The sequence below is a fragment of the Fundulus heteroclitus genome, chromosome 19 (assembly GCF_011125445.2).
Source record: "Fundulus heteroclitus isolate FHET01 chromosome 19, MU-UCD_Fhet_4.1, whole genome shotgun sequence".
Taxonomy (NCBI): Eukaryota; Metazoa; Chordata; class Actinopteri; order Cyprinodontiformes; family Fundulidae; genus Fundulus; species Fundulus heteroclitus.
The window spans coordinates 33860555-33878098 of record NC_046379.1 but is presented as its reverse complement, the minus strand read 5'-3'; the positions used below and the strand labels follow the sequence as shown (position 1 = coordinate 33878098).

General features: G+C 43.2%; 1 protein-coding gene across 1 annotated transcript; it reads right to left on the bottom strand.

Moving 5' to 3' along the window:
• Positions 1 to 1229: 1229 nt before the first annotated feature.
• LOC118566991 lies at positions 1230 to 17265 on the bottom strand. The gene is made up of 2 exons (XM_036150905.1): positions 15619 to 17265; positions 1230 to 1758 (listed from the first exon to the last, which is right to left on the bottom strand). Exon 1 carries the CDS (start codon positions 16560 to 16562, stop codon positions 15705 to 15707), a length of 858 nt encoding a protein of 285 aa, XP_036006798.1. The 5' UTR covers positions 16563 to 17265; the 3' UTR covers positions 1230 to 1758; positions 15619 to 15704.
• Between the last annotated feature and the right edge of the window lie 279 nt (positions 17266 to 17544).

The window sequence follows — 17544 nt, the reverse complement described above, 5'->3', positions numbered from 1 at the left end:
TTGTTATTCCTGCCTAAGGGTAAATATAACAAAACCTTCCTGAAAGCAAACTCTTAAAACAAACGAAATACCTGTAACTTGATAGAAATAAAATGATTACATTCACATTTTCTAACATTTCCCCCCTTTTAATCATTTTATTGAACGCTTAACTTAACCTACATAAAGTATTCTTTTCTTGCATTCTGCATTTTCAATGAGACTGTCATTTTGTTAAGCATTTATCAAGGGAAAAGTTAAGCTATGGGTTCTTCAAGAGGGATTTGTGAAAGCATTTGATATTGAAATACAACATTTCCCATAGTTTTAGCAATCATAGACTTTAGGCATGGGATTACACAAGCAGTAAAAACACAAAGGATAATAATAATAATAATAATAATAATAATAATAATAGGTGTCATTATTTTCAGTAAAAGGTGCCACCACGATCCTGAAAAGAACCAGGAGAGGAAGTCCATACTTAGAGGAACAGCATCCTGGGACATTGCTTGTTGCAGATTCTTTAAAGCAGACATAGCTTCAGTAATATGAGTTTCATTTGCGTCAGAAATGTACGTACAGCAGGAAATTCCAATCATTACACATACGCCACCTTGGCTAGCAGTTTATATGTCCAAAACCATTCTGTTTTGTAGTACCATTAAACGCATTTCACTTAATTGTTTGTTTTGTCCTTTATTAATGTCCATCGTCATGTTCACCAGGGTCTTCATTCTGTAGTCCAGTGTCTCAATCATCAGCATAGATTTACCAACTTCAAACCACGGGAAAAGTGAAAGTCCTATTTTATTTGCTGTACTCCAGTGTTTATGTTCAGAGGGAACGTTGGAACCCCACATGGGATCATGGGGCTGAAAAACTGAGCTGGAGCTGAGTTCTCTTCTCCTCCTATTAGCGGAATGATGCTGCTTCACAGCTTGAGCTGAGATGATGACGGTGTGGTCAGAAACAAACACATGTGCACATGTACCTGACCAGCTTACAGGCAACAATGGATAGATACTGTCTCCTCCACACAAGAACCAGCCACTCTCTGTAGGAAAGTTGGCTTGTGGTTTCCAAGTAGAACAGCTTGTGTACGTTCCATTAGGGACGATGCCGCAGACAAAGTCAGAGTAAAGGTCAGTGATGGTACTCTGGCATCCTGCTGCATGTCCTACCTTCACCGTATCGTTCCCTCTAGGTGAGTGAATACACACTGGATGTTTCGTTCCTTTAGACATGACAGAACACACGTAGCAATCAGTCTTGTTATGCTGCTGGATTACAGTTCTTGCAAACGTTTCCCATAAGTTGTCAACATGGTGGTTTGGGATATCACCCAGCCAAATCTTCATGGCAGCGGAGTGGATGAACCTCTTTCCTCTCTCACTCAGCGGATCTGCACTGAAACAGATAATGCACGCACAGCCACAACGCAAAAGAAGTCCCATCTACATGGGAATCCCATTTTTGCTAGGTTAGCAGAGATGTTCATTTTACCCAGGACTCTAAAGAACAGGGATCAGTTGATTTCTTCACCGACGTTGAGACTAGTGGTCCTAAAAAACCAAATCCCTTTGTAAATCGGACTGCACTGTTCCAACCTTTAGGTACTTAACACTCTCTGTAACTTACAGTGGCTGAGGTGAATCCAGGAAGGTCTTTCAGCGATCTTTACAGCTGTTGGTGTGGTCAGGAGCTCTTGGGATGGTCCTTCCCACCTTTGGCTCGCCCAGTTAACACCCAGTCTCCTGGTCTCACTCCTTGTGGATCCTGTGGAGACAAAGGTTCTCCTGGCAGTAAATTTGCATTGAACACTTTTTTAAACTGCATCATTTTTCTCATATAGTCTGCTAGAGTTTTTTCTTCCTCCTTAGGTGGTGTCTGTATTGTGAACAGCAGCAATTTATATGGTCTGCCATATACTATTTCAAACGGAGTCAAACCACTGCTCGTTGGAGTTATTCTCATGTACAGTTTTACTAAATCTAGACATTCTGGCCATGGCCTCTTTGTTTCTTCCATGCACTTTTTAAGCCTGGGTTTAAATGTCCCATTTGTCCTTTTCACAAATTCTGCACTTTGTAGCACGGTGTGTTTCTTTAAGGTTATCTGTAACCTGCTTACCATTTGCTGAATCACCTGATTCAGAAAATGTGGACCATTTTCACTGTAAATCTTCTCTGGGATGCCAAACCTTTGCATATAGCTTTAGCTACTGTCATGGTTTAGTTTTGATTCGGCTTTGGTTTGCTATTATTCTCAGTTTTTCCACCTTGTTTGGGTTTTAGTTATGTTTTGACCTTGTTCATTGTTAATTTTTAGTTTCCTCCTTCCCTTCCACTCAGCCTTCACTTCACTCTCCTTGCAGTCAGTCACACCTGTTAGTAATTATTCAGTCAGATGCATTTCACCTGTTTGTCTTCCTATTTAAACCTCCCTCTGCCTCACTCTAGTGCTGGCCCGTCTTCTTTTATCGTCCACTCCATGTCAGTCCTCGACCTCATCTTGGAAGATCTATTTCTGTAGTTTCATTAAGGTTAGTCCTGCCTCGTTTAAAGACTTTGTACCTCACTGTTGTTCCTGGGAAGTTCTGCTCTGTGTTCTGGTGTCTCCAGAGATCAGCTAACCTGACTAGCTTTCGCTCTGAGAAAGTTCAGCTCTGTGCCATGCCATCCAGCTTCGTTGGACTCTCTCTCTCCAGGCTGTCAGCTCCTGCCCTCACCTGCACCCCTGAGCCTCCATATTTCTGTATCTCCGGTTACATCTCCCATCTATCATCTACCCTTCAATAAACCTCTCAAACTTTTGTCCTGCGTGTGTGTTCTGAGTTCATCGTAAAACCAAATCCTGACAGCTACTGTCAGTGCATCTGTGTGCTTTGCTGGAACTATTTCAGCCCATTTTGAAAATGCATCAATCATTACCAAACAGTATTTGTAAGGGCCACTTTGTGTCAGTTCATTAAAATCCATATGCATCACTTCAAAAAGTTCATTTAGTTCTGGAAACCTTCACTGTTCTGATCTAAAATTAACCTGAGGGTAATTTTTAACACAGATCGAACATGCTTTACAAAAAAAAAATTTGTATGAATTAAATCCTAGGAATGAAATCCATATGTTGCTGTATTATAGTTATCCCTCCCTTTTTTGAGACATGGCAACTGCCCATGGCTCAAAATAGCTGCTGCTTGGACTAAGCTTTTAGGGAGAACTGCTTTGTTACAAACTATAGAATCCTTCTGATTCATTGTTGCAAAATTTTTTACCCACATTTGTTTTTCTGCAGTTGTCGCCGTTTGTCTAATTAACAACACTTCTAGAACAATGATTTGCTCTGTTTTTTACTCTAGGTAAATATCAGAAAGACCAAATTGTAATACATCTACTACATGGGGATCTAGTGGTTGAATGAAACCAGACCACTTCAGATGTACTTCCTACAGCCATGGTAGTTGCTTAAACTGCTAGCAGATATGGGGGTAGCGCTGCTGCTACAGGTTTGAACTTATCACCACGGGGCTGTAAACAACACAGAAGTCGTAAAACTAGAGCTAAGACAGTTGCTGAGATAAGTTTTCATTTAGCTCTGTGAATTGCTGCTCTACTTCTGAGGTCCACTGGATTGCCTCCGACATGGCCATCAGTGTGTCATGAATAAGATTTAAGAGAAGCTAAGTTTTCTCTGCATAGTGTGGAATCCAAGCTCTACAGTAATTGCACAATCCTAAAAAAGACATCACTTGTTTTTTAGGCTCACTTACTATAGCAATTCTTCACTTCCTGTATCTTTTTACCTTCTTCTGAGATAACATGGCCTGTAACAGACTCATTTCTGCACCCACTGTATTTTATCTTTGCTAACTTTGTTTCCCATTTTAGCCAAAATGATGTAGCAGCTGTTTTAAATGCAATTAGAAAGCCATCTATGTACATTAATACTTTACTTCCATTATTTGGATTAAAGCTCTTTAAGCATGTTAAAATGGCCTGGATGAAAATTGTTGAACGGTCTACAAATCCCTGTGGCAAACGTGTGTACATATATTTTTTTCCTTGAAAGTAAAAGCAAACCAAAAGTGGGAATCTGGACATGGTCTAATTATTCCTGCATCCAATGAAATATTTATAACTGCCATTATACCCTCCTGTTCTTCAAATTTTAGCCCGTACTGTTTTATCCGCAGCCAGTACTTTAATTTAGGAAGTATTTTAACCGGTTCTACAGTTGTCAATAATCCTACATCAGTTGGTCCTGTAGACCACAAAGCATTTGGAACACCTTTTAAATAATTTTCCTTGGATTCTGATAGCAAAAAATGCTGGATTATTTTGTCTCATGCCAAATCTTGGACACGGGGTTCTGCATCAAACAGAACTTTGTAAGGCTGCTTCCATAGTTCTGTACTAGGGCTATAAAGCCAGCCTGTTTTGTGTGGACACAGCTGAAAATCAGACGGTCTTTCTGCAGCTTTTAAATGCGGTCCTGTGTCTCTCCACTGCTCTTTACTGGTCTTAAACAATGACAAAAAATGTTCCCATGGTAAGCCATACAATTTTTTTATCTGTGTAGAAAGCATAACAGTAACTGCTACAAATTAACTCCCATCTGTATACATATTTTGTATAGCCACAATTGTAGTTTCCTGTTTCAGAAACTGTTTTTCAAACTTTTCATCTGGGGTTAAGCACACATTCATATTGGTTTGTAGATCAGCTAACCGAGTTTCATCCTCTGGATTTGATAATGTGCTTCTAGCGTTATGCATAAGTTTGCTTTTCCCTTTTATTTGGAGCAGAGTCGGTAAGCATAGTGCATAAAACACGCAGCTGCAGCGAAGCGTATTAATTACATGTTAGATTAGATTAGATTCAACTTTATTGTCATTACACAGGTACAGGGACAAGGCAACGAAATGCAGTTTAGGTCTAACCAGAAGTGCAATAGCAGCAAGTGCAGGATAAATAATGGTTCCATAAGTACAGGACATGGATATGTACTGAATAAATATAGAGATGAATACTATTATAAACAGAATTTTACTGATAGATTTGTCCTATGAATATAATATATAGGTAACTAGTATTGTGAACTAAATTTACAGCTGGATATGTACCAAATATAATATACAGGTGGATATTACTATAGAGCAGAGATCACGGATTAACGGACCGGGGTCCGGATCCGGACCCACCTGCTGGCTAATCCGGACCCAACCTGATTTAAAACATTTATATATTACTGCATGTCCAACGGATTTCCATCATTTGGACATTGAGCGCAAAAAGTCCCGTCTAGACTTTTTATTCAAGGTTTTAATCTGAAACTGCTCTCAACCAATTAAACCTGGCAGAGCCGGGACATTAGCCAATCAGAAAGAGAGTAGGGCAGGTCTTTGCAACGTGAACATTGCCAGCAGCCAGTCTTAGGTTTATCGAGGTTCAATCATTTTAACTTTTGGGAGAGCGTTTTAAACTGGCCACGGATGGTATAAATGAAAGTAGCGGTGGTCAAAGGTTTTCTTTGGATTAATGCAAACCAGCAGGTCAGAAAGCTTAGCGTTTAGAACAGCTGACAACGACTTCCCTCGGTAAGTGTTTCTGTCGCTGCTCCTGCAGTCAATCAATGAATTATTTCCACCTGTGGCCATGTCGCCTGTCAGCGTTTATTCCCTCGTTGATAAACGCGGCGACCAACCAGGGATCTCCTCGTGATTCGCTATTATGTTTTATTTAAAACACAAAGAAGAGTAACGCGCTAGCTCAGGCTAATTTATGACCCTTGAAGAAGAAGAGTTGGAATGTGAAACGATGTCCCGCATTTGACTGGGTTCGATTCGGAAAAAGTAAAAGAAGAAAAAAAAAAACTGCGCTGTTCAGAAACAAAGAAGGCAGAGCTGCATCTGCTGTCGGTATGCAGCAGTGTTCACCTGAGGAGCAGCTGCGCTCCAGGACACTAAATAAAATGACAAGGATTTTGATGTTTACAGAATTGTTAAGAAAACTACATCAAAAAGATAAAATAAATAAACTGCAGCTACAACATGGACTGCAGAACGGGTTCTAACTGGGTGAGGCCAGAGAAAGGCGATTGTCAGAGAGTTTTTTTATGAAGTTAAAGTGGATCACGGACACAGGGTTCATCCTGGACAGGTGTCCAGTCACTGGGCTAAAATATAACCATTTTTTTAAACTTCAAAAAAGTTAAATCATGCCTTTTTATAAACTGTAATAGTTAATTGGTGAACATAACGGGCAAAGCAGAGACTTATTATTGTCATGTGCAATCTGTCAAATTAAAATGTAGTATATCATGATAGTGTTGATGATGTGTCCTGCATTTCTAAGGCTGTGGTTGGCCTTGTATCATCATAATATTGGTTTATATTGAATGTGACAGGGAGCCAGTGGAGTTGATGTACAGGTGTGAAGCAGATGATGTAATAATGAAGCTGCTGTCCTTTGAACCAGCTGCAGTTTATAGACGTTTTCCGGAAGACAGGGAGGAAAGGGAGCTGGGATTGTAAAGTGGACAGTGGACCAGTTTGTCAAAAGTGTGAAGGAAGAACTTGATGCTGCATAGATGAAAGTAACCCAGATGATGATGTGGATGTGGAAAGTGATGGAGAGGCTGCCCAGGATGACGCAAAGGCTCTAAAGCTGAAAGGTGGCAGAGATATAGGAATTTTCAATGGATATTTTAAAAGTACCAGGTTTAGTTGACTTTGCACACTAAGCAAGTGAGCCAACTTGCTTAGTGTGCAAGATGATGTCCACGGCCCCGGAAATATATGGGTTGGCGAGAAAAATCTTTCAGTCAAACATTATTTTTGCTTCAACCCCTGTGCTAACTTCACTTGCGCCGCTTCTCTCGTTAATATGGCAAAGCCCTCCGGAGCGGCAGGCAACAGGATGCATGTGATACAAATTAGCCAATGAGCTGTCAGTCAGGGTTGTTGCTGCTGGCTACTTTTTAGAAAGAAAAAAAAAGCAAAATCAAAAAGCACTTTGGATTTTAAAATAGAAAAACATTCTATTTTTATGTTTTTTTTTGTTTTGTTTTTTGTTTAAAAAGTCAATGTATAAGGTGGATGCATAAACATTTTATTTCAGTGTTAAATACTGTTTGAAGTAACGGATTGTAATTAAAAATGTGTCCGGACCTTTACTGGTTGTTGATTTTTGTTATTCGGACCCCGCTGATTTTTAATTAGTGACCCCTGGCCTAAGCTATTTAATGAGGGCTGTGGGAAGAACGGCGGCCATTTTGTATTTCTTTTTCCTTGTTATATGGCTGGTAACTGGAGGGAGGCTGAGTTCCAGAGGACTTTGTACATATGTATATAGTTTTTTTTGGCACCCTGTTTTTTTTTTGAGGAGCACAATAAAGCACCATCACCGCTAACACGACTGAGCCTGGATTCTTGAGGAACAAAGAACCCCATCACAATATACATTTGCAATACCGTACTTTAACTGTAATATGCAATTAGCTTCCACTGCACTTTCATTTAAATAGCTTCTGTCCAAACTTTATTTATTAATTTTATAGTAATAGCTATCTGCCTATAGTAATAGCCATCTGTGCATATATTCATAGTACATGTACACTGTTATAATAACAATCATTTGTATATTATGCTATGTACATATCTGTAAAATTCTATTTATAGTACTATCTACCTGTATATTATATTCGGTACATATCCAGCTGTAAATTTAGTTCACAATACTAATTATCTATATATACATATCTGTACATATCTGTAAAACTCTTTAGGCCCCTCCTCTTTACCCATGTAAATCAGGTTTATTCAAATATTATTTCTACAGCATACAAATTATTATAGAAAAACTACATACATTTTACACTTTCAATCCTTTTCATAGATTCATGGAATCATTCATATACAACCAACTTTTAAACATAAAATAATAATAAAAAAAAAACATCTGGCAAACACTTCGCAAGTCACATGTTGGTCACGTCATTTCCACCCATTGACAGACCTGGCGTTTTAACTGATGACTGGGTCTTGCCTCGGGTTTGAACCCAGCAATGACGCCAACACTGGGAAAATGGTAAGGCACCACAGCATGCGCACACACGCAAGTACACACACACACACAAGTACACACACACACACACAGTATACCCCACTGAAATATTAAGTGTGCACCCTCAATACCCCAGCAGGTAACCAGGCAGCGCTTATGTGCGTCTTGTTGAGGAAACTTAACTAGGGCTTTACCGCGAGTGCAACGGTCCTCACAAGAATAGCTTTATGGGCATGTCCGCAAGGTGGCTTTCAGTCACGAGACGGCTTCGTCTCATCATCCACCTCCTCCCCTAGGTTGACAATGTTTGGCAACCGAGAGAGATAGTCCGCCACAATGTTCGTTTTTCCTGGACGATGGCGAACTAGGAATTTGAATGGTTGTAGGGAGAGATACCAACGTGTAAGTCTGCTATTGTGATCCTTCATGGAACTGATCCAGGTGAGAGCACGGTGATCTGTTTCTAAATCAAATTCCCTCCCTAGCAGATAGTAGCGGAGACTTTCCAAGGCCCATTTTATTGCCAGTCCCTCTTTTTCTGTAACAGAGTATCTGGTCTCCCGAGGGTGTAACTTTCAACTCAGGTACAAGATAGGATGTTCCGCCCCCTCATCACCCTGAGCCAGAACTGCACCAAGTCCCACAGCAGATGCATCCACTTGCACCAGAAACCTCTGGTTGAAGTCAGGGCTGCGCAGAACCGGAGACGAACAAAGGTGTTTTTTCAGGGTTTTGAAGGCCTTCTCACATTCTTCAGTCCAGGTAACAGGGTTCTTCTGGTCTTTCCTGGTAAGTGCAGTAAGCGGGGCCGCAAGGGTTGCAAAGGATGGTACGAAACGGCGATACCACCCAGCTAAACCCAGGAAGGACCGAACCTCCTTCTTGGTCCTTGGTCTCGGACAAGTGAGGATGGCTTCCACCTTATCCACCTGTGGTCGCACCTCTCCTTGTCCCGGCTGGTATCCCAGGTACCGAGTCTCCTGCTTCGCCCACTCACACTTGGACACATTCAATGTTAACCTTGCTTTCTGAATGGTTCTCAAGAATCTTCTTAGATGCTTGATGTGGTCCTCCCAGGTCTTGCTGAAGACCACCACATCGTCCAGATAGTCGGCACTGAAGTCTTCACACCCCTGGAGGACCTGATCCATCAGCCGTTGAAAAGTCGCTGGGGGTCGATGCAGACCACATGGCATGACGGTGAACTGATAAAGTCCGGCTGGAGTGCGAAAAGCTGTGTAGGGTCGACATGAGGGCTCCAAAGGTACCTGCCAGTAACCTTTGCACTGCAAAAACGGAACTTAAAATAAGTAAAATGTTCTTAAAATTAGTGTATTTGTCCTTGATTTGAGCAGGTAAATAAGATGATTTGCCAATGGAATAAGATTTATGCACTTAAAATAGGAACAACTCATCTACATGATCTTATTTCAAGTGCAGGATGTCTAATTATCTTATTTTAGGGGTCAAAATACTCATTCCATTGGCAAATAATCTTATTCACCTGCTCAAATCAAGGACAAATACACTAACTTTAAGAACATTTGACTTATTTTAAGATCCATTTTTGCAGTGTGCACAGATCTAGGGTGGTGATATACATGGCTGACCCGATTCTCTCCATCAAGTCATCAATCCTCGGCATGGGATAAGCATCAAATTCTGAGATAGCATTCAGCTTTCGAAAGTCAATGCAGGGCCACAGTGAGCCATCCTTCTTGGTGAGAAGGACCATTGGACTATACCACTCTGAATCTGACGGTTCAATCACCCCAATTTTCAGCATGGTGTTAATCTCCTCCCTCAGTTTCCCCACCAGCTGCTGAGGTACCCCGTATCGTCGTTGTCTTATAGGGTTGTTGTCCTTCAACCGAATGACATGTTTGATGACAGAGGTCCTGCCTGGATTTGCCCTAAACAGAGTCGATACCTCTTGAAACACCAGCTGAACTTGGGCTGCTTGATCGGCTGTGAGATGTGATAGCTCAGATATAGCAGACCTAGTAAAGATGTACCAGCTTGGATTTTCTTGCTCCACATCATCTCCATTCACCAACAGACCTACAGCTGTTGCCTGTTTCCAAGGCTCCTTCCATTCCTTCAATAGATTAACATGGTAAGTCTGCTTTTGTTTCTTCTTATCTGGGTGATGGACCTCATACGTCACTGGACCCATCTTGCGGGTAATGACGTACGGCCCTTGCCACTTGGCTAACAGCTTACTGGTGGATGAAGGAAGGAGTAGCAGTACCTTCTGTCTGGACTGGAAGTCCCGTTGCCGTGCCTGCTGATCATACCAGGTCTTTTGCGCCCTCTGTGCATCCTTCAGATTCATTTTGGCCTCTTCTTTGCATTTTACCAAGCGTTCACTCATTTCCAGGATGAACTGCATGTAATGGGAGTTCTGAACAGATAACCGACTTCCCTGAGTTACTGAAGAAGGAGACGTTGGAGTGATACAGTTCCAGCACTTTATTGAGAAACAGAGCAGAGCAATAGATGGACAAAGTATTCGCACCGTGCGGCAGCAGCCTAGCATCTCATTAACAGTGGATTACATACACAGACATCTTGTCTCCTGGCTCTGCGTCCGAGAGGCAACAGGTCACTTTGACTGTAGGGCAAAGATTAATGCAACATTCCACCCCTTGATCGCATAGAATATGTATAATCTATGTGATCACCCACAAGGTAAAACAAGATGACCTGTGACATGAACATGCAAGTACAAATCATGTGTGCTGGAACTTCAGTAATGATTAACATGAATGCTTCGGAAAGTTTTAACACACAAGATCAAGGTTTAGCATTTGCCTACAATTTAGGGTTCATCTAATTAAAGTAAGGCCTGTTTTAGGTCCTATGCGCACATTATTTTAGGTGTATTCGACTAGGTAAGCTAAAACCTGTATACTAATTAAGTTCAAATCCGTCTACTCTCACCCTGCCCTGAATACCCCCCCTACTCCTTTCTCCACTTACCCCTCCGATGGACAATGATCCACCACTCCAAACTTACAACACCAGGAGCAAAGACAGGAGAGGTTCAGTGCGGGCAGGGGAACCCCAGAAAAAACTACCCACAGGAGTAGTAAAATATTGGTATGCCGCCGACCCCCCCCCCCCCAGGGAGATCTGCTCTCGGCCAATCTGAGCCAGAAAACCTTGTATTGAATCTAAGTGTTAACATTACTCGCTAATATTGAAGGATCTTTAGAGCCAATCAGATCCCAGGTCCACCTAAGGGAAAATCAATGGTTGCATAAATCAGTGATCTTTAGTGTGAGAAAACATTCCCTTTTCTTTCAACAGACAGTGAGAACAACCGAAAATCATATTGGGTAAAACTTTCAAAACCTCAATATAAAAAAAGCAATTACGCATAACCAAGGTAACACATCAAAACTTAAATCTATGCCTAAATCAAAATTGACATTAGACAAAACGACGAAAAAGGGAAAAATAGAAAACCCCATCTGAAATGACTGTGGAATAGCCCCTGATAAAAAGATTGAATCAAATGAATCATTGTCAGGAACATTTAAAGAATTAAAATTCATTTCAAGGAACAGTCAACAAAAAGGAAAAGTATTCCATGTTAGCAGGTAGTATCATTAACATCACAATTATTATTATCATAATCACCATCGTCATAATCACTCAGATAAGAAATATCATTACTAAGATCAGAACTTTCAACTTCTTGGGCATGGTTCTCGGGGAAAACACCAGTTTCTGCATCCGGTTGACCTGTAAAGAAGCTAACTGATACTGCAGAAGTTAACATTCGTTTAACCAGAGGGATTGAGCAGCCCAACAAAACAACCATCAGGGCAATGATCACTAGGACTGGGGTGAAAATACGAACCAAGATCGACTGCCATCCACTCCCTGTAAGCCACGCCCATCCGTCATATTCAGCTGAGGGAGAATCAGCTTTAACCATGGAGTTAAATAAATCATGCAGGTGTTGCTGGATAGAGGTTATGTTTGATGAAGAGTCTGGGATATAAGTACAGCACTCTGAGTCAATGACCTTACAGACGCCCCCTTGTGTTGCCAGTAACATGTCCAAAGCCATGCGGTTCTGTAAGGAAGTTAATCTTAGAGCCTTCAATTCCAGGGCGTAGCTTTGAAATCCCTCATCCACTAAAGCTGTCAAGTTCTCTAAATCTGCAGCCAGTCTGTTAATGGCTTCAGCATTACTAACAGCACCAAACCCAGGAAGAATTGCTGAGGCTATCTCGCGTCCCATTTATATCCTGGTTCCCCTCTTCCTGTGATTCTGGGCACCCACTGGTACGGATGCAACTATCCTAACAGAGGGAATAAGATAAGCCAAATAACAGGCACCACACCAATTACTTGGGAGATACAGGTAGGAACGATGACCACAAACCCATACCATATTAGTAGGACACGGATACCCATCAGGAGATGGAGTATACACCTGGATGGAAGAAAAGGCACCACCCCTTAAACCCCATTTGGTCAAATTAAAAAGTATTAGCCATGGTTTCAATGGGTCGTCTGCACATAAAGATCTATTATCTGTAAGCGCACAAGAAGCTGGCACAGTATTGTCACAGTTAACTGCATTGCCCAAATTAAAACTGGATCTGACACAGGGAAGAACAAAACACAGGGGTGCTGACCGCATATGTGATGACACTGAATGGGTCATAACAGAATCCGCAACACTAACATTTGTAGCATTTGAGAAACCATAAGGGAAGCGCACAGAATGATGAGGAAAAATTAATTGCCCAGGGAAAATGTTTCAGGGGTTTAGAAGCCCCCAGGATATGGGACCTGTTACGGGGTGCTGTTGTACAGGCAGAAAAAAAATGATAACACAGTGGTGATGTTAACTGGCCATGGTTGGAGTAAAGATGACCCCTGAGTTGCATGCGGCAAGCATGAACAAACATAACAACTACCATTTGTAACCTTTCGAGCAGTAGTAGCTGCTAATTGCCACCAGATGGTTGGATGAGCTGAATTTAACACAGTAACAGTAGAAACACACTTAAGGACATCATTTTGATCACAAAACCATGTAATTAATATAAGTAAAAATGCAACCATAAGGCAACATATTGCCAGCTTCTCAGCCTTCCTGGAGAAGGTCATGTTGATGCGCCGTGTAGAATGATGATGTAGAATGATGTAGAATGTAGAATGATGATGAATAAAACGATGGCAACGCGTCGTCCTTCTGTCCTCTTCTCTCCCTTTTTTTTAATCAGTCAGTTCTCTGATATTTAGGGAGCATAAGCAATGAGCAAACAAATCTAATTCTTGGAACCGCTGTGTTCCACAGATCAGCTGTGTCAAAACAAACTCTGTTGTATCAGTCACTGGAGACAAGCAATGCAAATCACTGCCCAGAATGTTATTGTGATTCCGTCGGAAAGATGTGAAGTCTTTTGTTCTAGAAGAATGATGGCAACGTTGTGAGGCACAAGCACTGTTAATTCAGAATAGCCCACGATGTCACGTGATGCTAAAACAGCCCGCTCAGCTGCAGCCACTGCCCTAAGACAGCCAGGCAGTCCTGCCGCAACTGGATCCAGTTTCCCAGAATAATAGGCTACTGGTCTCAACTTCCCACCATGGTCCTGCATGAGGACAGAGGTCATGCATCCATGTTTCTCATCAACAGCCTGAACAAAAGGTTTTTTGGGGTCCGGAAGACCCAAGGTAGGGCCCTGCTGTAAACCTAATTTAAGCTGAGAAAAAGCAGACTCGGCTTCAGATGTCCAGGTAAGTTTATCAGCAGGTTGAAGACCTTTACCATGCATGATGGCACTCAGAGGAGCTTCCAGCAATGAGTAGTTTGGAACAAAGTTTCTGCAGTAAGATGTTATTCCCAAGAAAGCCAGAAGCTGCTTCTTCGTGACAGGCTAAAGCCGGGCGTACAGTGTACGAGTTTTTCAGTCGTGGTACTTATATACATCTCAAACTGTGCGACGGAACCGCGGGGTTTAAAAAGTTCACCGCTCACGATCTGTGCGGCGCGACGCTCGGACGAGACCGGACTGCTCACACTGTACGTCGTGTCCCCTCTGGGACCGCTCGCTGTGGTGGCAGAGGCAGGCGAGCGATGGTGGGTGAACAGGGAACCAGAGCAGGGGTTCGAGCCCAGCTCTGGCGAGGCCCGCAGGAGGCACCGGGCGTCGGGGGAACGGAGGGGAGAGAGAGGAGAGACGAGACGCATCGGCGGCCGCGCGGCACGGCAGGTCGCCTGGCCCGCCCCCCCAGCAAGCGGAGGAGTGCCGAAACAGGCGGCCAGCGCGTTGCTGGCCGCCTGTTTCGGCACTTCTGTTTCGGCCTGTTTCGGCCAGCAACGCGCAGGTCTGATGCGCAGGTCTGATGCCCTCAACTGCTTCCTGTTTCAGAGAGTACTGTTTCTGATAGGGTCTGTAATCTGATTTAGGGGTTACGATGACTGGTTCACACCCTTTGATGAGACCAACATCATATTTACTTTTTGCCCACAGTTCAGAAGGAACCTGGGACAGCAGGGGATGTGAAGTGACGTCTACTTCTGGAAACAGACCATGAGAAAGGAATGTTTCATTTTCTGGAACCAAATGAACTGTTCTTTGACAGTGAACAGTACCGGTGAAAGGCCTTTTGTAGGCAGATAGTCTCTGTGAAAACAGAATGTTAGGATGTTGTGGTACCACAGTCCAATCACAAATCGTTTGACATTGTGAGACAAAATTTGTTAAATCACTCCATTTCCCTTTAACAGGCTTTGTTAATGGAATGTGTGGGATTCCATTTTCTCTGAAAAATGCTAGCTGTTGAGGTAGCAAATTGATCGCAAGCGCAACGTATGGGGAACTCCAATACAGTGTGGAAAGGGTTAGTTTTTCAGATGACACCCGGAACCATGCCTCCTCAAAGTCCGCATCTGGGCCCTGTGACGTGTGTGCTGTGCAGCTCAAATCAGTAGAGCTCTTAGTCTCTGAAAGAGGATTTACAAGCTGTTTGACCTTCTCCATCAGCTGCCCGCTAAACAGAGAGTTCTGAAATTTCCACCTGTAAGCATAAAGTAAGTTCTGCCTGCTGTATTTCACAGCACTGAACACTGTCCGATCTCCGGTGCTCACCAGAACACCTTCTGGTGTGGAGGTCAGCACGATTTCCAACTCAATTATCAAATCTCTACATGCTTCAGATCTTAAGTGAGCATAAGTCAGAACCACCTCCTCAACCCTTTTCTCCAAAAATGGTTCAGTCAAAATGTTCCTGTCCACACACTCATTTTCTGCACTTTCAAGACTCCACACAACCACAAAAGATTTGAAAGCAGGTACTTCATTGCGAAAAGCAGAGGATTCCAAATGTGTGTGCGTGTTGATATTGTCCAGCGAGTGTGTCTCTGTATCAGGCAGAGAGGCAACACTCCCAGCTGTGTTTGTGTCTGCAAGAGCTTGCAGCTTGTTATCTGCATGTGTGTGTGTGTGTGTGCTCTCAGTGTTACTATGTGTGGAAGCAGTATGAGGAAAAGGAGGAGAGGGAAAAGAAAGATAATTTTCAGATCCCCTATGGGGTACTTTACCAATCTGTTGACCCCACAAGCGTGACGGCTCGCCCCCCTTCGGCTTACAGCGTCAATCTGCTTCCTGACGCCACGAAGGGCGACCCTTATGAACCCGACAGTCCCTCCACCAATGGCCTCTTTTCCCACAGCGATGACAGACATCCTCTTGCCCCGGGTTCCCCTGTTCTGGCCAGGATCTCTCGGTTTCTTCCTCCTCTGCCTCTCCCTTTTTGGTCTCTTTCTCCTCTGCCGATGTATTGATACGTGGAGATGGCAGCCAGATGCAGTTTTTTCTCAGTCTTGTCCTTTTTTGTTCTTTTTTGCTCATCTACCAGACTGGCTGCATGTCTGGTGTGTTTCCGGACTTCAGACAGTTTTGGTTCCTCAGCCCACCCCACGTAGGCTGCTTTGAATGCCTCGGCAACTTGTGGGAGAAGTCCTTTAATGACCGAATCACAAACCAGGGCTTCCCAAACTGTGATGTTACCGTCCACCCCCAGTGTGGAAGGTTTTGCCTGTCCACTGTGACGTGTGACACACTCTATCACCCTTTCGATGAAGTCGTCTGTGGACTCGTCAGCCTTCCGCTTGCAGGTGTAGATGCTTGTCATGTTGATTTTTGTGGGGAAAGTCTTCTTAATTTCTTCGGCCAGGCCGTTGACTGCATTCACGAACCCTTGATTGTCCGCATGATCCCAATCTGGGTTAAGAACTCGCAGTCCCATTTCAGGCAGTTTGTTATGAATCTTTGCCAGTTCAGTTGCTCTTAGTTTGCGTGCGAGAACCCTGCGAATCTCAGCGCCCGTTGGATGCAGTTCCTTGCCGAAGTCAGTGAAAGCAGTGGCAAACTTCTCACCACACAGGGTGGGATCAGGGAGAGACTTAGCGTTCTCTTCAATGTCCTGTGGTGTCCAGGCCCTGAAAACCAGGTCTCGTCTATTCGGGCCCATAACTTCAACCATCGGGGCACTGATGTCCGTGTAGCGGACAGGAGGTTTGATGTCTTGTCTCAGTTCGTAGGAGCGACCCGTCAGTCTTTAAGGCTGCCCGCTGCGTGGGGGCCTATGTTGATGCAGACCCCCCCCCGCCTCAGAAGATGTGTCGTCTGGGTGGCTGCCGCTGCTCACATGCTGGGGTTGTGGTTTGGTTTGTGGTTGCCCCGGGCCAAAGGCGTACGAGTCGAGGTCGTGGTCCATCACGCTTGTGAGGGCGCTCAGATCAGGATACATGGAAGTAGAAGAGGAAGAAGGGTTATTAGACAAATCCTGTTTTTCAGAAGCTTTGTATGGAGGAGGTGTTTTCTCTCTAGTGTGTGTGCATATGTGTGTTGCAGAAACGCCAGAGTCAGTCTGGACATTAGGGACAGAAGCGGAGGGGACAGAGCAATTGTCTTCACGACCACACACGCTTCCTGTCACATCCAGTCTCCCAGCCAACCGTCTACTATTTTGTTTTCTTTGCCGTCTCTCAGCTTCATCTTTCCAACATTTAAGGCACGCCCGTTGTCTCCGTATTCCCAATAGTTCTTTTTGTTTGACCGTCTTTTTTGTTTCTAATTTATTTTCTTGTTCTTTTATTTTGTCTTCAATCCTTTTTAGTACTGCAATATTAAATGACCCCCGTTGTGGGAAATCTGCATGTTTAATCCAATCATTTATGCATGTCATACTTTCAGGCCCATACTTTTTTCAGCATGAAATCGAACGTCTCACCCTGGGGCAAGGCTGGACCCCGAGAACTCTGCCTTTGACCCATTACACTGACTCTTCTGCTTCCAGACTTTTTTTATTATTATTTTTATTTATTTTATCCTTTTTTTGTTGTTATTATTATTTTCTACTCGTCCTTAGAACGATCGACCAACTAAATGAAAGGCCTCACATTCGATGGTCGCCTTTTTGGTATAATGGTCGGTGTCCCCACTTATCAAAGCTGCGAACGTCT